General features: G+C 37.7%; 2 protein-coding genes across 8 annotated transcripts; one reads left to right on the top strand and one right to left on the bottom strand.

Moving 5' to 3' along the window:
- Positions 1–705: 705 nt before the first annotated feature.
- Positions 706–8,589, bottom strand: CA7 (carbonic anhydrase 7). 3 transcript variants are annotated; one of them, XM_071756709.1, is made up of 7 exons: positions 8,518–8,589; positions 6,307–6,504; positions 4,350–4,468; positions 3,367–3,462; positions 3,070–3,132; positions 2,336–2,491; positions 706–2,056 (listed from the first exon to the last, which is right to left on the bottom strand). In XM_071756709.1, the coding sequence occupies exons 1-7, from the start codon at positions 8,555–8,557 to the stop codon at positions 1,934–1,936; spliced, it is 795 nt and encodes a 264-aa protein (XP_071612810.1). In that variant the 5' UTR covers positions 8,558–8,589; the 3' UTR covers positions 706–1,933. The 3 variants fall into 3 exon arrangements, with proteins under 3 accessions (XP_071612810.1, XP_071612812.1, XP_071612811.1); XM_071756711.1 differs by having other exon boundaries at positions 706–2,081; positions 8,518–8,588; XM_071756710.1 differs by having other exon boundaries at positions 1,951–2,084; positions 8,518–8,582.
- A 2,603-nt stretch (positions 8,590–11,192) lies between these two features.
- NAE1 (NEDD8 activating enzyme E1 subunit 1) lies at positions 11,193–22,886 on the top strand. 5 transcript variants are annotated; one of them, XR_011728446.1, is made up of 20 exons: positions 11,193–11,345; positions 12,083–12,186; positions 12,268–12,328; positions 13,235–13,265; positions 13,626–13,697; positions 13,854–13,933; positions 14,991–15,100; positions 15,448–15,557; positions 16,049–16,111; positions 16,376–16,439; positions 17,295–17,386; positions 18,299–18,358; positions 18,447–18,580; positions 19,227–19,302; positions 19,653–19,692; positions 19,866–19,952; positions 20,944–21,062; positions 21,467–21,581; positions 21,657–21,706; positions 22,659–22,886. XR_011728446.1 is itself a non-coding variant. In XM_071756705.1 (20 exons), the coding sequence occupies exons 1-20, from the start codon at positions 11,290–11,292 to the stop codon at positions 22,766–22,768; spliced, it is 1,608 nt and encodes a 535-aa protein (XP_071612806.1). In that variant the 5' UTR covers positions 11,193–11,289; the 3' UTR covers positions 22,769–22,886. The 5 variants fall into 5 exon arrangements, 3 of the variants coding, with proteins under 3 accessions (XP_071612806.1, XP_071612804.1, XP_071612807.1); XM_071756705.1 differs by having other exon boundaries at positions 20,970–21,062; XM_071756706.1 differs by having other exon boundaries at positions 11,259–11,345; positions 12,268–12,332; positions 20,970–21,062.
- The last annotated feature ends 524 nt before the right edge of the window (positions 22,887–23,410 follow it).

Raw genomic sequence — 23,410 nt, 5'->3', positions numbered from 1 at the left:
TACCCTTGTGAGCTAAACATTATCCTTCTGTTGTTCAGGAGTAAACCACCCTTAAAGAAGCTTAACTACTGCATTCAAGGTCACAGAATAGACACATTCTGCAGGTAAATATTTTATTAGACTGAAAAAAAACTATTGATAGTATCAACCAGTGACCTGCTCTTTTGAAGTGTATATTCCCAGAAACTTGGGAAGGTAAAATTTTATTTATACTTAGATTATTCTACTATAACATAGTCAAGGTTGAAACAATTCCTTGATGCCAAGTAGATGCATCAGTTGAAGATCTCAAACAGCATTTCTGTTAAAAGTCTGAGAAAAACAGTGCTATAAGTAGGGAAAAGTAGGACAAAATAAAGGACAAAGAGGTACACTTTAAAGTCTCTTTTATTTTATTTGTTAAATAAGATACTTTAAATAGATTTTCTGCAATACCAGTTTGCCTTACTAGCAAAGTTACATTCATAATATCTAAACACATTGCATTTTGTAATTTTACTCCCTTTATCATCTGCTGTATAAAAATCTTGCATCTAAAACAATGCTAAATTAGCCCTCACAACATCCCTGTGAGGTAGGTCAGCAGTACTCTCATTTTATCTAAAAGAATACTGAGGAACAGAAAGTTTTAGGCCATTCCTTGCACTGTGCCTCATGTGTTTTGAAAAGGAACAGTCCATAGTAGCTGGTGCTCTCCTTTTTCCCCCCTTTCCTTTGCATTGTACATCTTTGATTTCTCCAGATAAGCTGATAATTGTTAGAAGTCAGCAATATTTGCCTGGGCTGTACAGATAAAGTCAAACACTTGAAGCCCAGCGTTAAAGCAACTGAAGAGGTTGTAGGTGGTTACAGATAACATCACTGTTTGATATTGAGACACAAGTCTGAATTCTGTCACTAAGCTGCAAAAGCAGTAACAGTAACACATGGCTTTTCTACAGCAGCTCTCTACTGAAGAGGTAAAAGGACTCAGGATGATGAAACCTCTGCAGGGAATATCCCAGACAGACTGCCAGAGTGAGGGAATGATTTGTGCAGCAATGCACATTTAGTGCAGTCAAGGTCTACCCATGTCCCTACAATATACCTACTTTCTTTAGGGTAGACAATGAAGGGGATGTATTGCAGAGGAAATCACTTAAATGAGGTAGAATTTGAACAACTGAGAACCACAAAACACATACTTTAATTACTAGAGATGTTCTTTCTAACATATTTGAAAAGGGAATTATGGTTATGTATGTGGCATGGGCTAAGAGAAAGAATGCCCAACCAATACCTCAATAAAATGGTCTGCTTTTAAACAATATTTACAGTATTGTTTAAATTGGTTATAAAATAGCATTTTAGAACAGTAATTTCAATAAATATATATAGTTTTCACACTAGTACCCACGTGATGCAAGTAAAGACCTTTTTTCTAGTACTCCTCATATGCACTGTATGTATCAGAAAGCAAGAACACAGTGAAAGCAATTTTGAAATCCAGCAGAGCTCAGCAAATATTAGCAAGAGACCAGGAAGGAAATTTAAGTCAAGTTTGCCAAAAATGCTAGACTAATGTTTCATTATGTAGTAAATGAGACAATTGCAAGTGGTAGCCATTGGTACTAGTGGGTCACTACATAATTTAGCATTTTATAGTAAGTGGGATTTTAATTTCATCTTAATGTTTAAAGTTTCAAGTCTTGGAGAACACTAGTTTCCTAAACAACCCTTTGTAAAAGTGCTACTTAAAAAGATCTCTAAAAAAAAGATCTTCTAAAAAAAATTAGCAATTCAGATAAAATACAAAAACTGAAATAGTCGCCCCCCCCCAGTAGTGTGTTGATGGAAATGGCTCTCATGTGTTCCACGAGTGAAGAGCAGAGTTTGTTTATAGAGTCTGAGATGTGGAAGCTCTTGGCTGTCTCAGGGCCATTATCATGTTTCTTCAGGCCTTGAAGGAGGCTCGAACTATTCTCCCCTTGAGAGGCTGAGGGGGACGGAAGTTGTTCACCATGTGGACCCTCTGGTCTTCCTCACTGGTGAAGAGGAGCATGCGGAATTTCTCCAGCTGCAAATTCAGGTGAAATAATTTACTGCTTAAGAGGGCAATCAATATTAATTTTTTTAAGAGCAAAATATTCAGTACATTTTAGTCTTTTAATAGGACAGGTTCAAGCAAAGATCTTAGAGAATGTTAACATAAAAAATAAGCCCAGATTACTAAACAGGCTGATTGTTCCCAGACTTACTATCTGTTAAACTAGCCACATCACAGATCAAAACTGCCACTGCCTGTTTGCCCAGTGTTGAATCCTACAGGAACTGGGACAGCAGCAAAAAAGTTTACCTGTTTCTCAGAAATTCTGATGGGTTCTTTCAGTACTATCCATGTTACACTTTCATTAAGTGGTGGTGTTGTCAGAGAACCAAGGTATGTCCAATAATCTAGACTCAAAGGCAGGAGACATTTGGGGTTGAAGCTCCTAAACTGAGCTTTTGTTCCCTTGAAGAAAAAAAGAAATACACCTTTTTACTTTTAAGTGCAGCTTATAACTTATGCATGTTATGTTATAGAATGCATTAACCTCAAATTCAGACAGGATAACATTTGTAGTGGTTTAATCAGTCTGGACTTGAGAAAGTGCAGCAGGTATCAATCTTCAGCAAAGCTCTCAGATACCACCTTTAGGTATCAGTGTAAGATCAGACTAGTCAGGACCTCATTGAGATTGTCCCAACAGCTTTGCAGCAGAAGACAGACAGCTGTGACTTGCTCAGGACTAGGCTCAACAAAGAAGAATCACTCTGTGTAATCCTTTACACAAAGAGCTGTGCAAGAGCTGTGCCTGACAGGTCATGGAGCTTTTGATTTTAGATACTCTGAAAGGCAGAACCTCTGAATGATTAGTGGTCTCAGCATAACATTGGGAGGTACCCAAGATTAGGCCAACAAGCTGAACTTTGAAGGGGAAGAGAAGAATACAACTATAGTGAAATGGACCCAGTGATGGGGGGATTTGACATACATGATCTTGATATTTAGAGGATATGCCAGGAACAACTAAAGATCTTAAAGCTTACTTTAAATTTTACCATGTAGAATGCATCAGTGAGTCTGTTCATATTGGCATGTTCTTTCCCAATCTAAAATAATGGAATAGAAAGGTTAAATAAGAATGACTATAATTATGCTCTGAATAGATGTTGTTTTCTTATCTGAATGTCAATATTCCTGCTAAAGCAAGTTTAGCAGTGATTTGCAATGAGTTACTAAGTCATCTGTTTTCCTTAAGCACTTCTTAAATAAGGTAGCTTGGTTCTCAAACACTTGACAGCATAATACTTAGCATGTAAACGTGCTATTTTTGTGATTCTTACCTCCAAGAAAACACCAACTACTGCCAAGCCATCTGGAGCTGCTGCTGCCTCTCCAAATGTTGCATATTTTCTGGCATTCCAGTGAACTAAGTGGAGCTGTGAAGAAAAATGACAATTAAGAATTAAACAAATCAGTGATAGAAGCCATGAACATAGGTTCTCACAGGAACAGTCACTAATGGTCATTCCTAACAGAATGTGGGGTTTGTACCAAAGCTGTCTTAGGAAAAATGAGCAAATTCAATCTTTTGGACCAGTCTACAGGCATGGACAGACATGAAACAAAGCTTCTGTAGATCAAACTTAATTTCAAACAAATCAGGCATTAACCTGTGACCCAGCTTCCCTGATATGGGCCTTCATCCCATAAAGCACAATGCTCCAGGATTCACTGATAGACTCCAGGATGGTAATCTACTGTAAAATTTGGGACAGGTTGTGCTGGGAAAGTTCTGTGCCTTGTCCTAGCTTTTCACAATTTTCTCAAGAGCCCTTAGATGAAGCCATTTCTAAGCTCTGGCTTAGCACCAGCATGGTTGTTCCAAGGCTGAACAGCTGCTGAAGCCTGAGCTAGCTGCCAGGTGGGGGAGCTACACATGGCTTCTCAGCCTCGTGTTTGTCACCATGTCCCTTCCCACCTCTTTAAGTAAGAAGTGGAAGCAATTGTGCTCAGCAGGCTGGACTACACAGCAAAGCACTGTTAAAGGTGCTGTCTGGGCACAGCAGCCAAAGTGTGGGACTAGCTGTGCCCTGTTGAATAGAATAGGATGACAGAGTCCTGGAGAAAGGGCACAAGTCTGCATTCTAAAAACCAGGGTGATAGATAGCTTCAGTATAAGGGAAAAGATTCTGATTAAAGTATATGCTGACATAACCACAGCAGTAAGCAGTCAGAATCCTAAGGAACATGCAGTCCCCACTGCAAAGTCATATATCAAAAGCATTTGTATGAATTAATGCCATCTGTAAAAAACCATCATTACCTCACAGGGGAAAGGTTTGCCATCAATTGTATGCTCTGATCCCTGGCTGTGCTTTGTGCCCCAGTGAAAGTGAAACTGCTTTAGCCGAAAGGGATTCTCAAAGGGACCACCACTGATTGCTAGGCAGGAATTTAAAAAAGAAAGAGGAAAACCTTAAGTATACTGGATTTTTGCTTTCCTGTTAGTAAAAAATAACCACTGTTGGCACAATAGTGAAAAACAAAAAACAAGCAGCATCTCCCAGTTGCCAATATCAAAGACATGCATCATCCAGACATTTAGAAGGGTTAGATTTCTAATGTAAAGCACCCCCATTAAAGATTTAAATTAAAAAATATTGAGTGGCTACTTATACAGAATTTTGTAGCTTTTTTGAAGGAGTATATTTGACATGTGAAGATATGGTAGTTTTGTTATGGTTATGCCTTCCTTGTGAAACACAAGAAATTGAAACTCAATATTAAAATATAAATAGTATTTTGAAACTCCTGTACCTAAAGTATTTGACAATGCTACTTGAGATCTTGTGCAAAGAAAAAAAAAAAAGTGTAGGTGCCTTGAGTATCAGACAATTTAGCTAAGTATTCTCTCAGAGTCTGTCCTTCCCATGGAGGTTATCTATATTCTATTTCCTTTAAATACCTGATCCCATAGAACAGGTAATATAATAGCTTGTACTTTACATGACACCATTCAGAATCTCAAATCACCATATAAAACTGAGGAAATGCTGCTGTGAAACTTCATAAATCATTTAGAAATAGCACTTAAGAACAGATGAATGTTTAAGATGCCGCCTACAGAAGATACTTTATCAACAGCATCAGTAATCCTCCTGCAGTTCTATATGGCACTAAATCAAGTAAGTGTTGCCCAACAGACATGAATGCCTGATCAAAGTCTTACATTAAGAATATCAAAATTACTTCTAGTATCTGTAAAGCACTTACCATCAGAATAGTCTACAACATTTTCTTTGAAAAAAAAAATAATCAATCTGGGGCTTGCACGGTGCTACCACCCGTGCATAGTTCCAGCTCTGCCTTTATGCAGGAAACCAATCCTGCCAAAGCAAGGCTTTCAATATTAATTAATAACAAGTACCATCTAGAATATTTCTTTCTGAGCTTAATGAAATGCATCGCTTAGCTCAAACTGTCAAAATTCTGTTGTGCCAGTTATGCAGAGCTGTGAGTCACAAGATCTATTTCAATATGACTAAAAACACTTTAAGCCATGTTTTCAGCCACGTTTTCCATTCCTAGCAGTGTTATTCGTTGAAAATGTTACTAAAACAAGGCATGTGCTTAGTGTAGAAATGGCAGAGGTCTTATTCTGTGCATGTGCTCCGAGTCTATATGTCTAAATGCAGGCTAACAGATGCTGTTCTTAAACTTATAAAGCTGGATGAAGTTTACTGTTACATAGATATAGTTCAGCTTAGAATTATACAAAAGTAGCTAGCAAACCAAGATAATACTTCCAGATACATTTTACAAATTCTCTTTATAGGCTAACACTATTAATGGATCTGAGTAGTAAGACTTCAGAAAATGCAGTCTTCTATTAAAATTCAGTAAATAGGCTTGAAAACCTGACCATTCTGTAGGGCAATTCTATATTTATTCCAGAAAATTTTTCAAATGGAACAGCTAGAATTTTAACCCCCATCCCTTATTTCAAAGGGTTACCAGCACAAATCACTTCACAGAAAACTTAACTTGTTTCAAACACCTAGGATATCCTATTTAGCAAGAATCAATAAACACACCCAAATGAAAGATGAAAGGTTTAAAAAAGATAAATGGTTAAAGTGTCTTCCAGAGTGTGTTATTTTTAATGCACTCTTTCAATTTATCAGCTACTTCCTCATCTCCCTTTGAATGCTCCCAGGTGTAAAAGCAAAGTCTACCATGGAAGTAGAATTAATAGTTAGTTGGCTATGTGTTGATCTTACCTGTTCTGTCATCAGTATCTTCAAACTCAACCATAACTGAATGGCCATTGTTGGAGATACTGAGAGATGTACATGATTCATAGGAGATAATAAGTGGCTTCAGATTAGGATCATAAACTGCTCTTGCAGAAACTATATCAATGGGTGACTGGCGGTTCCCTTGGGCAATAGGATAAGTTTTGTGCCATTCTGAAGGTCCTTCAAAAGGAGAGAAAGGAAAGCACCATTATTTTATGCCTACTGTACTTAAAATAATCATTACATATTTTCATGAGGCTTGAAGTAAAACTTGCTGAGCAGGAGTGACTTGAAAGTTTGGTATCCAACAGGTTCACTTTAATTCTAAGCTGACGTGGTTTTATTAGCACAAACAGGCTGCAGCAAGACAGGGAATTCAAATATCTTGTACAAAACACACTGAAAAAAATCACAGCACATCAGACTGCTGTATCTTCAGTTAGATGTGCCACTCATTTTCTGTGGAGGTTGTAATTACATTGCTAAGGTATCTCAAGACCCTCCAAGGTGAATGCAGGTGTAAATGCACTGGCATTCTCACATAAATCATCTGTCTTCTAGAGAATGTAATTCCTCCTAGGAATGATAGTGTAAAATCTCCAGTGATTCAAATTAGATGCAGATGAGTCAATCTCCTAGCTACTGACTATGCAGTTATTTTTAAAACCCTTTTATGACTGCAGTAAATCTTTGAGGCAGCTTCATTCTTCACTCGTGCCCATTACGGTATCTCTCTACCCAGAGTGAAGGGTATAGCATGATAATTAACATTTTAGGACTTCCTGACCCCAATAGTGTGGGGAGACAGACCAATTGAATAACACAGCTCCCTACTGCCAGAGCTGGAATATTCTCATGCTCTTTAAGACAACAAAACCTCACCTGTATGAAATAATTTCTTATTCTTACCATTTCTTTCCCTACATTCATATGACAGTGCAAGCAGTAATTATATTCTTTTACAGGGTAGGTTCAGAAAGTATTAACAAAAACATTTTTACTCTAATATTCCTAAGAATTACATTTTTAATAGTAGCATTCGCATGTACTTTCACAAGCAGAAGTTTTTTAATGAAGCATAAACATTTACCCTCCTTGAGTTTATGAAACAAAACAGTGGTCTATTATACTCCTTTATCATTTTCTGAAAATGCTAAGCTTATAAAACTGGAACTTTTCTCAGCCTGCCTATAAAGCAGGTTTGAGATTTAAATGCTGTTGTACAAGCTTAGGCAATATAATTTGACTCAGGAGTTTTGTAAGAATACAAGAAGTGGTTTTATAGTCACGACCTATATTCCCAAAGACATAACGCTGCTAGCAATAAGCAGCTTCACTTAGCTTTCAAACTTACTTTTGGACTCACAGAAACTAACTTAATTGCTGTAAAGAGAGAGTGGGTCCTGAAGGTTATGCAAAAGACTCGTTGGACACTGAGCATCAAAAATAATTGCTTGCAAAAAAGACAGAGAATCCTGAAGGTTATGCAAAAGATTTTCTTATTCAACAACACCAGTCACTCATCCATCCTTCCCTGTAAAGGATACAGGTGCTATAAAACACTGGTGTAGGAATCTTTCAGTAGCTTCACATATCCTCTCATTCTATGACACATATTCTCGAAGGTGGGAAGCAAAGGAGAGTGACTAAATTAAACTGTCAGATCAGAAAGCATAAATTGTTCTAGAAGAGAACCCTGATACTGATCTGTACAACTTACTGATGTTCTAGAAATATACATATATCTTACTTTATTCACTTCTATGGAAGCCTAGATATCACAATTCAACATCTACGGAGGATCAGAAGATCTATTACTGCTCTACTATATCATCTTCCCTTAAAAAATTGCTTTTGGAGAAACAAACACAATTAATCCTTTTCATAACAGTTTTTTGGAAAGGAACCCATCTGTAATATCTGCAGCCTGAGGGAAAAAAACCACTCAGTACAGCTTCCCTCAGTTTTGGAACATTGATTGCGACAATTGCAAGCAGCAGGCATAAGTTGTTGCATCTTTCAGTGTCACTTTCTAGGTGCTATTTATTATCAATAAAGTTATTAATTACCTGCTGTGTAAACTTGAAGCTAGCAGACATCAAAATGCAGGCAGCTCTGCAGGGCTCAGGCAACTGTTCTAGAAAGAAAAGGAGAGGGGGAAGACAGACGCAGCAGAGAAATGCTGTAACCTACCGTCATCCTGGCCATATCCCCAACTCTGCTGGCCAGTCATTATACAGGAGCTGCACCCTGCTTTGTTCTCAGCTCCGGGAGCAGGGCACTGCTCCTTACCTGCCTTTATAGCGCTCACCGTGGGATAGGGTCAGCCCCTTAAAGAAACAGAACAGCCTAAGTAATTCTTGCAGGACAGAGAAAGCGCCCGTGTCCCTCCTGCCCTTGCTCGCTTTATTTGCTAACTCAGCGCAGGAGAAAGAAGATGTAAAGCTGAAATAATCGAAGTCCCAGGACTCAGAGAGGAAACAAGGCTGTCCAGGTGGCATTGGCATCAAATTTAGGGAAAAGCATTTTCCCGTTCTACACCACAAGGAAGCAAGAGCAGTAACCTGCTCTGACCATCAGGGCACGGTAAAGTGCAGGTTGGCATCGAACTGCCGTGCTCACTCCTGGGTTCTGCAGAGGGGATATTGCCTCTCATTTCTTAAACACTCCCTCCAGCTGCAAAAAATGAATGATGTTTCCACCTGATGTGTAATTAGAACTTCAGAATCGGTGCTTAGATGAGATCTCATAAAAAATTACTTGTGCTACTTTTAAACAAGGTAAAAATTACACCTATTAAGGATAAATTGACAATCTTGGTGTGTTGTTTTTTGTTGTTTTTTTGGTTTTTTTTTTGTAACTCTAAAAAAAACTTTTTACAAAGTCAATAATAAAATTGTGGTTATAGAGAAAGAAACTGGTCTGTGGAGCCTCAATTATCTGGTATGATCTATTAGTTGCCTGAACTCTGATAAACCCATGAAGAAACCACAATGAGATACCCAGTCTGTGGCTGTACAGTGCCTTGCGACATCTTTGTGGCAAGAAAAATGGCTCATCAGTAGTAATTTTGTTAGATCTGAGGAAATGCTGTCTGTCAAGGCTACATTTTGTAAACATATTGATTTTCACAAAGATAATAGCACACTGAAATAGGTATTCCTCTATTGTGCAATCAAGAAAATGGAAGAAAAAAATCAATGAAAGCATTTTATGCAACTTTTGCAAGGTTTATGCTGTGGTATTGCCTTGTAAGAATTAATTTCCTTTTTTAGGAGCTTTACATAGGATTCAGTAATAAAACCTTTGAGATTCACTGATGCAAGTTAAACCACTCACTAAGGGATATAACTTGCTATAAAGGTCTTCACAGCATAGTTCTGCAATGGCTTACTCAGGTCAACTTCTCAACTGATTTCTGTTAAACTCTATTCAGGTGTCTGCAGAGGTCTGACACGCTCCAGGCACGGGCACTGCAGGTGTGTCTGTGGCTCTGCACACACAGATCCTCACAGTGACTCAGAATCCCAGCAACACAGCAGCTCTGCCATGGGGTTAGAAGACTTTGTTGCTTAGTAGGGCCAATGAGCTGTGAGAAGTTGTGATGCCTGGGTTCTTATTGTTTGGGGCTCTGTGCTTTGTAGACTGGGAAGCCAGATGTGGACAGCCAGATAGAGGCAAATAGTCAGGAAAGCTGTTCTGGATCATGGGGGAAAGTACAAAAATACCAACTGACCAGAGAAAAGAAGAAACGGAAGAGGGATTTTGAGGGTTAAAACGGTAGACTATGTATTTGGGGGAAAATGTATGCAGGACAGACATTACTGAACAGCTCTCAAGAGAAATTTGAAGCTCATGTTTTGCTTGCAGGACACGGTGCCATTGAAGTGGCCCAATGTCTACATGCATCGGACACCATTCATCAATTTAGCTTTTATCTTTTGACAATTCAAAAACATGTAGATGCCTACGTATGTGGACTACAGATGCAGGACATAAGGAATATTCTCTCTTCTCCAGTCCTCATGATTTTATTCCTCTTTGACAGCAATGACAAGTGAAGAGAGCAGTAGCCTAGGATAAATACATGGGTTATTTTTCTGTATCTGTCATGTTGTGATACTAAACAAACAAACTAAAGCTTCAGGAGCAGATTAAATGTTAAAACATTAATCACTACAGATCATGCCTACACCCCAGGTTCTTGAAAGAGTATCTTGTTTATCCAGGCAGCTCATCTCTCTCCTTACACTGCCATTACTAATGCTTACAGTTTCCAAATGGGAACCTAGAATGTTATACCAAGGCAACATCTGTTCTTTAGGTGGGTGTTAAAATGCCTTATAATGAACCCAAAAACTGTACAAAAATACTTTGCAAGGTAAATATAAACAGGAGGGTGTACTGCCAACACCAAATATTAAAAAACAGAATTATTCCAAGGGTTTCTTTAGTGTTTTGTTTTTTAATTTTTGTAAAGTTTTACTTTAAAAGTGACCGTCTACGCTTGTTGCAGCTCCGCAGCGCAGCCTTGAAGCAACCCACGGTACCGCCGGGGGAACCTCGTCCCCGCGGTCCAGTGCGGCAGCCGCAGGGCGCGACGGAAGGCGAGGAGGAGACCCGCAGCCCGCAGGCACCGCCCGTCTCCCGCAGCGGACTGAGGGACACGGCAGGGAACGGCAGCGCGGTGCCCAATCCCCGCGGGCGCTTCCCCGCCCTTTGGGTAAGTGATGCCAAGCAGTCCAGTCCGACGGTACCACCTGCTGCCGTTCCGCAGCCCAGCCCAACGCAGCCCAGCCCAACGCAGCCCAGCCCAACGCAGCCCAACGCAGCCCAGCCCAGCCCAGCCCAACCCAGCCCAACCCAGCCCCGCCCCGCTCCCTCACCGCTCTGCCCCGCCCTGGCCCTCTGCAGCCCCGCGCATGCGCCCGCCCGCGCCTGCGCAGCCGCTGCGGCGGGAGAGCAATGGCGCAGCCGGGCAGGGCGAGCCTGAAGGAGCAGAGATACGACCGGCAGCTGAGGTAGCGCGGTGGGGATTGCTGCGTCCCCCGGCCCCGAGCTGCTGGCTGCCGGCTGGGCTCTGCCTCTCGGCCGCAGCTTCACAACCGCGCTCCCGCCGCTCCGGTTGCCCCTTGCGGCCCCGGGCCTCCTCCGAGGCCCCTGGGCAGCAGGGTGGCGGCGGGCGGGACAGCGGGGGCTGCGGTTGTGAGCACGGGTTGGCTTCACATGGTTGCATGTGTCTGACAGGTTGAGTGGTTGCAGTGCTGTGCTGTGTCCCTGCTGTCATTTGTGCAGCTGCAGAGAGTAAAAGTGCTGCCCGAGTGCAAGCAGAAGGACACTTGTGGCCGAGGTCTGTCAGGTGCCGACTGCACCCTGAGTATTATAGATGTATTAAATACCTTGCCAACTCACCAAGAGTAATTTCCATCTGCTTGTATGTTTCAGTGTTTTGTATTATAGATGATAAAACATACTAAAATCTATAATTTGTATTAAAATTTAAGAAAATGTTGAGTTTTAGGACAAAATTTGTGTAAGGCATTTTTTGATCCATGCTGTTTTTCAAAGGTTTTAATATGTTGCAGTGATAAAGCTGTGTGCATTCGTGTAGTGTAGAATACAAACATGTAGGAAATGAAATGTCAGTACAGTTCGAATGTTCTTTAGAAAATTCAAAATTTTTTATTTTTTATTTCCTTACATTGGCTTTACAATCTGAAATGAAATTCTGAATGTTTCCTTTTCTGTGCCATCCTAGGTTGTGGGGTGACCATGGACAAGAAGCTTTAGAATCTGCCCATGTTTGTCTGATAAATGCAACAGCAACAGGAACTGAAATACTCAAAAATTTAGTGCTACCAGGTAAGTAGATACCCTTTCTGTGTCTTCTTTGTGATGTGTCTAATAATTTCATATTAATAGTGATTTTTTTTTTCCCCAAAGGTATTGGTTCATTTACAATTGTTGATGGGAATCAGGTCTCTGGAGAAGACGTTGGAAATAAGTAGGTTTGTTACAAGTTTCCCATAAAATTGAGAAATAGTAGTGTTTTATGAGTAGTTTCATATCTATACTTGTTAAGAAATCCTACAAAATTCTTAATAATACTAAAAGCCTCTGTTTCTCCAAGTCTTTTGTGTGTGTGGATGCTTGTGGCATACAGCATGCATGATCAGTTTGATATTAGCTGCTAAATTTTCCATAGTTCTTTAGTTACTAGTTTTGTATCTTACAGGTCTATTAGCTTCACAAATCAAGTTTATGAAGACAATGATCTACTCATTAAAATATTTAAAATAGTTTGCTGTAATCTATAGCTGTAATAGTGCAAGATTGGCTTGTGTTTCAGCAGGGCTATATGTTTTCCATAATTTTGGTGATGAAAATAACTTACTATTTATCATTGTGAAACTGACTGATAGCCATTTTTTGGCTTTCATAGTCTTGACAGGTGGTGTAGTGGGGAAAGAAAAAAGCTCTTTACAAATCCTGTTACAATAATATGTTTACTAATTCTAGATCACAGTTTTTTATGGTTCAGATAGATCCCTACATATCTGTCTATTTACAGGTGTTATGTGGGGGGAAGAATATTCGATTACATGAAGAAATAAGTACTAATGGGTCTGCAATTATCCAGTGAAAAAGAATCTGCAGTATGATCATGGCCTCTAGGGGAGTTTGGCTTGTCTTATTTGTCAGATTTGTAGCTCAGGCATTGGAAGGTTTCATTAGGAAACTGAACATGAGAAAAAATATTATAGTGATGGGGAGAAGAAAAGCAGATTTAAGGGGAAACTGTGTTGTGTATGAGATCAGCAGCATACTCTGAACTACAATACGTAGCTTTAATGTTGTTTTTCTTCAAATAAAACTTCACATGTAACTCCTCTTTTTGTCTCCTTTTCAGTTTCTTTCTGCAAAAAAACCATATTGGTCAGGTAAGGAGATAGGCGTATCGAAAGTATGCAAGTATTGAGTAAAATACTCAATTGTGGTATTATGAGTAATGCTAAAAACATGCATAGGTTAAAATCTATTTATCTGAAAAATACACCATACTTACTTTTTAATTGCTCATAAGCAAGAAGATAATCTCAATTCTGGCCAGATTTAGCAAGTGCCCGTTGTTTAGGTAATTAGTTTTTCTGTAAATAAGCAAGGCTTGGAATAAGAACTCCTGGCTTATCTTTTTTTCTTCTTAGTCTTTTTTTCTTCTTTTTGCATGTAGTGTATATAATACTGATATAAAATATAAACATTTCAAGAGATTAAATGTTGTTTTGATTGTTCTGAAACAGAATCGTGCCCAGAGTGCCACAGAGCTCTTGCAAGAGTTGAATAATGATGTTTCTGGAAACTTTGTTGAAGAGGTTTGTTTTCCTAAACTAATTGAAGGTTTGTTGTTACACAATGTGAAAGAAGATAACTACTTCATAATTTTATAGCTTTCATTTAGCACTTTACATAGAATATTGAACAGACTTGTGCTTTCAGAAATGTTCAGTGTTTCCTGATTTTTTTTTCAGAGTCCAGAAAAACTTCTAGAGAATGACCCTTCCTTTTTTAATCGGTTTAACTTGGTGGTTGCAACACAACTGCCAGAAAGGTAAAGAGTAATCTAGAGTTTGTTAGTTTTCATTCAGCTGTAAAAGCATGTTTCAGGTGCAGGCATATTCCTACAGGAAAACTGATGCAGAACAGAACTGTGTTATTATTATTACAACACATGATGACATTTTTTCTGTTGAGATTTTTATGTGTTAGTACATAGTTAAAATTTATTTGAGGTATACACCAGACTCCTAGGTGCTGTCTCCCAGTTTATTTGTCCATGTCAAATACTCTTGTAGTGAAAGTTGTTTCTGGTCCAAAATTCCTATAACAAGTATTTTTATGTAAAACCTAGCAGATAATTGGAGCTATCATATTGGATTTTTGTATTTTATCACTTGTATGGGTTTTTCCATTCTACCCGTGTATATAATTATATTGTCCATATGAACTTTTGTCAAGACCAGAAATTCTTGATTTTTGTTTTTTTAACTGCCTGCTGAGAGGCCTCTCCCAGTACAGATGAAAAATGGCAACTTGGAGTATGGAGAAACTTGGGGGAGAAGAGCATGCTTCTGTTTGTGCAGGCATACTGCTTCCACAGAGGCAAGAAGTTGCTGGATAGATGAATAGTGAAATCTTGCTTTTGTAAGGAAGTGGCTGCTCTTGGTACTTTTTCTCCCTTTCCCCTGCTTGCAGAGGAGCTAGAGATACTGCCTGACACAGAGCCAAGTTGCTTTTTTGAAGTGGTGATTTTCTAGCAGGCATTTGTCTATAAAGAGTACTACCTGTGTGCTATTCAAAAACCTCTGAATTGTGAGTTATGTTTGTGCAACAACCAGATCTAATTATTTTTTTCTTTCACAACTCATTGGAGTCTTTTTGTTTAATTGGTTTGGGAGTATTTAGTTAAATGTAAGTAAGCTAATGGATAAATATATTTGCAGCCTAGCGTAAGTTCACATAAAATTAATCACCTTATATGTGTTTAAAATCAGTAATATTAGAGTTCTCTTATAGAAAAGTTGTCTTTCACAAGTGACTTATGTAAGAATTAGCTTAGTTAAATGTTGTCCTCTTGTGCACCTGAAAAAAAATGTTTTCCTTTGCAGTGCACTGCTGCACTTGGCTGAACTTCTCTGGAATTCTAACATTCCTCTGCTCGTCTGCAGGACTTACGGACTGGTTGGTTATATGAGGGTCATTATTAAAGAACATACAGGTTAGAGGAGTTTCTAAGATAAAAGACTATAAAAGGTTTAAAGCTTCAAATGTAATGTCATTTCACTTTTATTTATTTTTTTCATCTTGAAATGTCTTTAGTATTTGTTAAATCTTGTGTAGTATGCAGTTTGTCACCAGGAGCATTCCTTGATGAATGCATAGAAATTACGTACTGTAACAATAGTGAAATTGGAGATTATTCTGACATTAAAATTAACTTACACAAAACACCAATTTTGAGAATCAAGTGGTTAAATGAGCAGATAATGCACTGTATTTGATGTTGGGCTCTGTTCTGAATGCTGGACATAAACCAGAAATCATAGGTGTAATTTTTTTTCACAGTTGTTGAATCTCATCCTGACAATACATTAGAAGATCTGAGACTGGACAAACCATTTCCAGAACTTAGGGAACACATTCAATCTTATGACTTGGATCATATGGACAAAAAGGTTGGTATGTGCCTTAAGACAGATGCAGACATAGAACAGGGATCCTATGGAGATGACTCTTGGCACATGACTTTTTTTGGTGCCAACTCTCATCTGAGCAGAGATGACTGTAGAACCAGTCCTGTTGTACAATTTTTGGCCTCTGCCCCAAATGTTACGGTTTGTATTTAAATCCTAAGCAAGTTAAGGTCTTGGGACGTAAATATTCTTGGACAACTCGATCTCTTTTTACATTGATTCCTCCTACACCCTCTTAAAATTCTGCTGCTGCAGAGCTTTGTAGGTGTTGGCGTGTAACGTAAGTTCTGCTCCAGAAAAGTACTGGCAAACTTGGCTCAGTCACCCTTCTTTTAAGTAGAGAATTCACTAATTTGTTTTATAGTACTTGGAGAATGTGATTTCTGAATCAGAATCTGGAACGGGAATGGATTATAGTTTGCATTTAAAATACGTTTTTAATTTGTCTCTTTTTTTCTGCTGTTCAATTACAGGACCACAGCCACACTCCATGGATTGTGATTGTAGCCAAGTATCTAACAAAATGGTTCAACGAGGTATATTACAAAACTGCATAACTTATAATTCTGTTGTTATTATTATTATTACTATTACGTTATATCTATCTTTGCCAAAATAACACTCTAGTTTTAAAATATGTAAAAATACAGAAAAGGAGGTGGAACCATTAAGAAGTTATGGCTTGAAATATGATTGAATGTATGTGAACAGCGATAGGTTCCTCGAGTTCATCAGTCTGAAAACAGTGAGGTTAGTAGTAGATATTTTAAAGACAATGTTTTTTGTGTTTTTAAATTCAGAAAAGTGATCAGTTGCCTAAGAGTTACAAAGAAAAAGAAGCCTTCAGAGAACTGATTCGGCAAGGTAATATATGTCCTAGGAGTCACTTATTCACACTAGCAGGAATATGTAGGGCAATATCTGAAAAATAATCAGAAGTTCTTTGGCACATATAGTATGATTCTTCTACCAAATGATTGTTTTAGACAAGTGCTCTGCTTGTAAATGCAGTTTGGAAGTGTTTTTCACTTTGTGCTGTGTAAGGTAAAGGGTATGTTTGATTTGGATGGGAGGAGAGGTCTTAAAGAGAAAATCCTGCAGAAAATGTTGATGTTTAACATGGAATGTGTAACAAAGAGAAAAGAAACTGGCTTTGACACTGAAATGGTTATTAACTACAAGTATTTGGTTGGTGAGTTGACCCTCCAAACAGTTGGTAATCATTCCAGTTGTAAATAACGAATCTAGAGAGAAAAGCACTGTAACCAGTGTATGACCAGACTTCTTGTTTGCAGATGTTCCAATCTAATACTTCTTGCAGGTGCTAAATTTAATGATTCACTTCTAAGATGTAGAAATAAATTTTCTTAAATTATTTTATAATAAAAATATTAACTGAACTTTTGGTATTTCCTCATTTAAATGAGGAAATGGCCTGTGTGCAGATTGCTGAGTGGTTGGGTCATCCTTATCCTCAGGTTGGGCTAGGGAATGGATCTGATCTCTAGTAATTACCTTTGGTTAAATTAGATTTTAAAGGGAGTCAGAATTTTAAAGGGATGCAGAATGTGTATGTAGCTTTATCAGTAAATCTTAATAGTAATTCTATTAGCTATTATGCCACAAATACATCCAAAGCCAGTTTGCTCTGTTGGTGAGACCTAAAATAAGAGATGTAATTCAGGGGATTGTGTGTATTTAATTTTTTTTTTCAATAAGGTATCTTAAAGAATGAAAATGGGATTCCAGAAGATGAGGAAAACTTTGAAGAAGCTATAAAAAATGTGAACACAGCATTAAACACCACAGAGGTAAAATAAACTATATGGCAAAATCAAAGAAATTTCAAATGCCTCCTTTTTAGACAACAAATTAGGTGCTCTTAGGACAGGAATTCTGTTTGCAACAGTTATATTTAGGTAGGACAGGGTTAGTACAATTTTAAAAATTGAAATCATAAATAGAAAAATAGACCTATACTAAGTGGCACAGTAGCTTATGGAAGTTCTTTTATTTCCTGGCTCATGCAAGCAAGGTACATTTCTTTCCTGCAGGCCTGAATTCAAGTGTAGAATGAATCAATAACCAGAGTTCATTCATAATGAAATGCCTTCATAAGCTGATCAAGCTTCAAAGCATTAAAAATGAAGTTGTCAATGTTTTAAACAATCCTGAAGTAGTAACTCATGGTTTAGAATTGAGCTCTTATTTCCTCTTATTTCCCTAATCTCTTATCCTTGCTTAGTTGCAAAAGTCACATGGGGTAAAAGCATATTCTGCAATTCTTTCTAGATTACATTCCTTTTTTTTTTTTTTTTTTTGAGCTGTGCTGATCCCTGCTTGGACAGAAGCAGCAGGTAAAGCTCAGTGTTGATGTCCAGTTTATGTGCTAACTGCAGCAGTTAAGGAGTCAATGCACTCTCACTTTGGCAGCCCCAGGTGTTTTTAATTCTTCAATGTAGAACATGAAATAAGGTGAGATTTTGTTTGCAACATTCATCTTGATCAGAAGCATGAGCCTTGTTCTTAGGCAATGCTAATACTTGGAATAGTTTGAGAAGCCTTGACTATATGAGATAGAGATTTTGGTATGAAACTCTTGAGGTTGCTTAAGGTTGGCTCACCTGTGCAATGAGTGTTGAGATATTTCAATAAATGGAAAGTCAAGTAAATACAAGCCCAGTTAGTTTTTGGTTGTGTGTTTTTGGTTTTTTTCCCCATAGATTCCAAGATGCATTGAAGAGATTTTTAATGATGATTGCTGCATAAATCTCACAGAGCAGGTAATGAGTAAATAAGGGTAAGACTTAAATGTAGAAAAACCATCATAAATAACCTTTGTGTACGTGACTGTCTCTTGTACATTTGCAGTCACCCTCCTTCTGGATTTTAGCTCGAGCTGTAAAGGAGTTTGTGGCAAATGAGGGGCAAGGCAGCTTGCCTGTTCGGGGCACTATTCCTGATATGATAGCAGATTCCAATAAATTTATCAAGTTGCAAAATGTGTAAGTATACAGTTTTTTCTTTAATAGTTACTAATGGTAGTAAATGGTGATGACTTCAGAACTCAGAAAATGCATCAGCTTCTGTATTTAAAAAAAAAAAAAAAAAGCATGTGTGCAAGACTGAAGTCAGGCAGGGTGTGGGAAGCATGACAGCTTGGGTCTGTCTGCTCCCTGTATTGGTGCTGTCTGCTGTTTGGAATTAGGGCTGAACCCTCCAGTGCAGCCCTGGGGCTGGATAGTAAGGAAGTGATCACTTTTCTTAGTTTCAGATCTAGTAAAGTCCTTTCTCGAGATAGTAGATCCCAAAGTCCAGCTACTCCTGTCCAACTCAAATTACTGCTTAAACACAGACTTTGGGTTTTCTCCTGTATGTCAGCCTGCAAACAGAAATTCTAGTTTTCAAGATACTTTAATTAATGCCCTTTGAAGGGGATTGTTTGGTAGATAAGGAAAGGTGTGAGAAAGCTCAGTCCTGCTAAACTGTCATGCAGGGAGGTAATAAATGCATTCATATCCTTGAGGTAGCTCACTTCCATTCCTGTGGCTTCTATTTTGTCTTTATATTGTAAAAGCAAAAAGAAAAGTTCTTCACTGTGAAGTTGATGACTTTGTGCTGTAATTACCAGGGCTTCTTTATTATTAACAGATACCGTGAAAAAGCAAAGAAGGATATTGCTGCTGTGGGTAACCATGCTGCTAAACTGCTGCAAACCCTAGGCAAGGTAATTACAAATGTACTGCCATTCTGGCAGGATAGAAGTATTTTTTCCCTGACATTTGGTACAGAAATAAGTCACGGGAGACAAGGATTAAAAGAGAAGGTTTAATTACCTCATTTTATGCAAAAGGCTTTTAAGTAAGTTGTAATGACATTTAATATTTGTGATCTGTTACGTCACTTCTTGGTTTGATCATGTGAAAGTAAAAGGCATATAAGGATATACTGTTAATGATGTAAGACACCTTTTTTTTCCTCACAAAAATGACTAGTTGTTTCATAAAGAATGTATATCTAAAAATATGAATTCTCTTGTCATTGTATGTACTGGAATTAGTATGTTCTCTCTTTTAGGCACCTGAATCTATTTCAGAGAGGGAATTAAAATTGCTTTGTGAGTATGCTTGGATTCAGTTACTGTGTTTATGCAAATGATCAAAACCGTGTAATGATAATGCAGTTAGTAATAAGTCAATATCTGATTTTTTCCAATAAGTGTTTAGCAATTGCATCCTTGGTGCTACATTTAAGTAGGTAATGCTCTCCCTTTCTGCACCCTCTGCTTAGGCAGCAACTCAGCATTTCTCCGAGTAATACGATGTAGATCTCTATCTGAAGAATATGGTTTAAACACTTTTAACAAGGATGAAATCAGTAAGTACTCCTTTTTGTCACATTGCATTTTCAATTCGAAATGGTTTTGTTATAAAAAATAATTTTATATTACATATTCTGTTTCTTAATACAGCTTTAAAATTTGGCATCAACTAGAAGTATTTTAAGTTTACAACGTTGATTTCAGTTTGATGTTTGAAAGGTCAAAAATGACCTTACAGCTTGATGAATGCTTCAGGTTTGGTTTTTTTTTTTTTTTTGTTCCTTTCAGATTTTATTTTTGAGAGCACATAAATAAAACATAATTTTCTTTAAACTGGTTGTTTCTGTATATCAGCTGTATGACAGAGCTGGAACAGTGCTTTCACCTGAGCAAAGATGTGAGAAGAGTTGTCTTGGTCCCTCTCAGTTAGCTAGCAAACTAATTACTAAATGGATTTTATTTTTTGAGCCTGCATAAATTATAAAGAAAGCTAGAAATACTTTTTATCAAAGCTTGTTTTAATTAAGCTTATGCAAGTCCTCTGAATGTTCTGGGCAAAATGTATATACAAAGTGTATGTGTTTTCTGTGTTTCTATGTTTTGTAATGCTTGTAAGTGAAAGATCCTTGAATTAGTTGATGATAGGCATAGTGATTTTGGTAGTAGTAAATATTTAGAAACACTGCTGATCTTTATGTTAAGTGATTTGAGACATGCTTTATATTTACATTCATTACAGTTAAGTATATTTGACCCATGCGTTTCAAATCCCAGAATTATAACTAAGAAATATGCCATTTAATGTTATAGCAGCTGTCAGAGTTGAAATGTGAATATATTCACTGAGCAATTTATATCAAAAAGATACTGTGTGGTTTTGTCATACACTCTGGAATCAGAATTGCCTATCTGACTCGTTCAGACTCCCAGATGCAGGTCGTTTTCATTAAAATTTCTTCTTACTGCAGATTTTGAAGTTTAAGCATGTGGGAAGGCCCTGGTTTCATGTAATTCAAAACCTTTTGTTTTCCATTTTGTCTGTACCAGCTGATGAACTCTCTTGGTATTTTCAGTTTCCCATATGGATAACCCAGACAGTGAAATAGTGCTGTACTTGATGCTACGGGCTGTAGATAGATTTTATAAGCAGCATGGTAGATACCCAGGTATGTTACCCAGAGTTACTTAATATCATCAAAAGAAATATGAAGATCCAGTGATTACTATAATACTAGTTATAAACTACAAATATAGCATTAATTTTTGGTTTATTTCTATATTAATATAACTTCAAGAATGTGAAAATTCAAGTGAGAATATTTTCTTCTGGAGAACTTTAGGAATTTATCTGAGTTGATAATGAGTTGTGTGGATTATGAATTGGTTCAGCTGTGCAGTAATTTGTCATTATAATGAGTAACATCTACAGAATATTCAATTATTATTAGTCTAGCATTAATAATTTAGTACACAAATAAGCTTAAAGCCTGTCAGAAAAGTAAAATATTTACACAAAAATATTTAATATGGCATTACAGTTCTGTGAGGAAATTGTTAACTTATTTTCCAGGTGTCTATAACTATCAGGTAGAAGATGATATTGGAAAACTAAAATCATGCCTCACTGCTTTCTTACAAGAACATGGGTTGTCTGTGGTGGTGAAAGATGACTATGTCCATGAGTTGTAAGTATTGTATCTTAAGAGTAATTTTTTTAGTAAAATTGACCTGAAAATACTAACTGTTGCTTTCCTATCCAGTTGTCGCTACGGAGCTTCTGAGCCTCATGCTATTGCTGCCTTCATGGGAGGTAGGAATGCTGCTCTTGCTTCTTAAAGTCCATACAAACAAATAAACCTGCAGTTGTACATGCTTGTACAGAATCTCTACTGTTTTAATTACTTTGTGTTGCCAGAGCAAGGATTATAATCACAGCCTGTAGTCAAACATAGTATTAGAACAAAATCTCCCCCTTTATTCTCCAGATGTGACCTCTTATGATGTACAGAAAAAGTGGAGGCATCAAGGGTTTAAAGCTAGTAAAAGAAACCAAATAAACTTAAAAAATAACCTCATTACATCTGTAGCTTAAAATGTGTTCAAAAATTAAAGGCTTGAGTGAGGCTTTGTGCTTAAAGAAAAGGGAATAATTATACTAGTATTAAAATTAGGACAATACACACCTTCCTTTAATACAATACACTGCTGAGAATTTATCAGTTACCTTTGGCATCATGCAGTACCAAAGATGATGATGTATTAAATACTCTGTGTATGTAGGAGGTTTCTTCTGATTAAGTGAAACATGGTATGTGCAGTGCTTTAAAAAATGTAAAGGTAAATTTTGGAGAAATTATAATATTTCACACTATAGAACATAAAAGGATCACAATGAAGTGACACTGCAATTTATATTACAATTTAACTTTACATGATTTAATTTTTTTTTAATTGAACTCTATTTCATTTAGAGAGGTCACAACTGGCATGGATCTGTCTGCTCACGTTTTTACTGTGTGTATGTGGGTATATGTAAATGGAGATATAAAGTATATAGACCAAAGTGTATGTTAAGCTAGCTTTTGAAGTAACAGATTTTTTGAGTCTTTTGTACTGGGAAGTACTGAAAGGCATTTTTTTGCTCTTAGGAGTTCTCTCAGGTGCTTCCCAAATAGTTCCAGCATAGTGAGTCCTAGATAATCATTCTTTCACTGTTTTTAGTAATGACCAACTACCTTCTGCTTTGTTTCTTTCTCTTATAGGAGCTGCTGCACAGGAGGTTATCAAAGTCATTACAGGGCAGTTTGTAATTTTTAATAACACCTACATTTACAGTGGAGTGTCACAGACTTCAGCGACTTTCCAGCTGTAGGATAACAATCTCCTGTATGTTGCCAGCAGGAGCTGCTGCATTCTGTAAACACTGTGGCATTCTGCCACTGATTGGACTGTTCCGTATTATCTAGACATTAAAGCTTCTTTATTTGTAACTATTCTTTTTCTTTTTTCTTTTTTTTTTTTCTTGAGGACAAATAAAATCATACCAGATCCTGAAATTATTCTTTTTTTAAATCTAGAATTTTCTGATTCACCTTTGCAACAGCTGATTTTGGGCATGGTAGGTTGCCTTTACAAATTGGTTTACCTGGTTTGCAGCAGAGATGAATTTTTTTCATAAAAGCTGCACTCTATAAGGGGGGGGATTTGAAGGGGGTGTGCGTGAGTTTGGAAAAGGTGAATGTGACTTCGATGGTCTGAGGATCAAACTGTGAGAAGAGTGAGGCAAAGCTGCTCGGCTGCCTTTTATTGAGTTCAGGGGCATTACGGAGAGGGAGTGTGTGCATCGGAGCTTGGTTCATTCAGACGTTTGAATCCAGCAAAGGGTTCTCTGCCACGCATCCCTGTGGAGCGATGCGTTGTTGAGTGCTCCAGGTTCCTCAAGGCGGACTTGGAAACAGCTGCACTGAAACCCAGAGATTTCCAACAGCCTTGACCTGGAGCCACGCTGGGAGAA

This window comes from Heliangelus exortis, chromosome 13 (assembly GCF_036169615.1).
Source record: "Heliangelus exortis chromosome 13, bHelExo1.hap1, whole genome shotgun sequence".
NCBI lineage: Eukaryota > Metazoa > Chordata > Aves > Apodiformes > Trochilidae > Heliangelus > Heliangelus exortis.
Note: the sequence above shows the minus strand (reverse complement) of the source record. Positions and strands in the feature narration are given on the sequence as shown.

Excerpts from the sequence above, each read along its gene's own strand:
- CA7 (XM_071756709.1), bottom strand. The coding sequence starts at position 8,557 with ATGACTGGCCAGCAGAGTTGGGGATATGGCCAGGATGACG. Across the intron at positions 6,505-8,517 it reads GGGATATGGCCAGGATGACG|GACCTTCAGAATGGCACAAA; the intron begins GTAGGTTACAGC and ends CTCCTTTTGAAG. Across the intron at positions 3,133-3,366 it reads TAGTTGGTGTTTTCTTGGAG|ATTGGGAAAGAACATGCCAA; the intron begins GTAAGAATCACA and ends CCATTATTTTAG.
- NAE1 (XM_071756703.1), top strand. The coding sequence starts at position 11,290 with ATGGCGCAGCCGGGCAGGGCGAGCCTGAAGGAGCAGAGATACGACCGG. Across the intron at positions 13,934-14,990 it reads GCAACACAACTGCCAGAAAG|TGCACTGCTGCACTTGGCTG; the intron begins GTAAAGAGTAAT and ends TTTCCTTTGCAG. Across the intron at positions 16,112-16,375 it reads TAACAAAATGGTTCAACGAG|AAAAGTGATCAGTTGCCTAA; the intron begins GTATATTACAAA and ends TTTTAAATTCAG.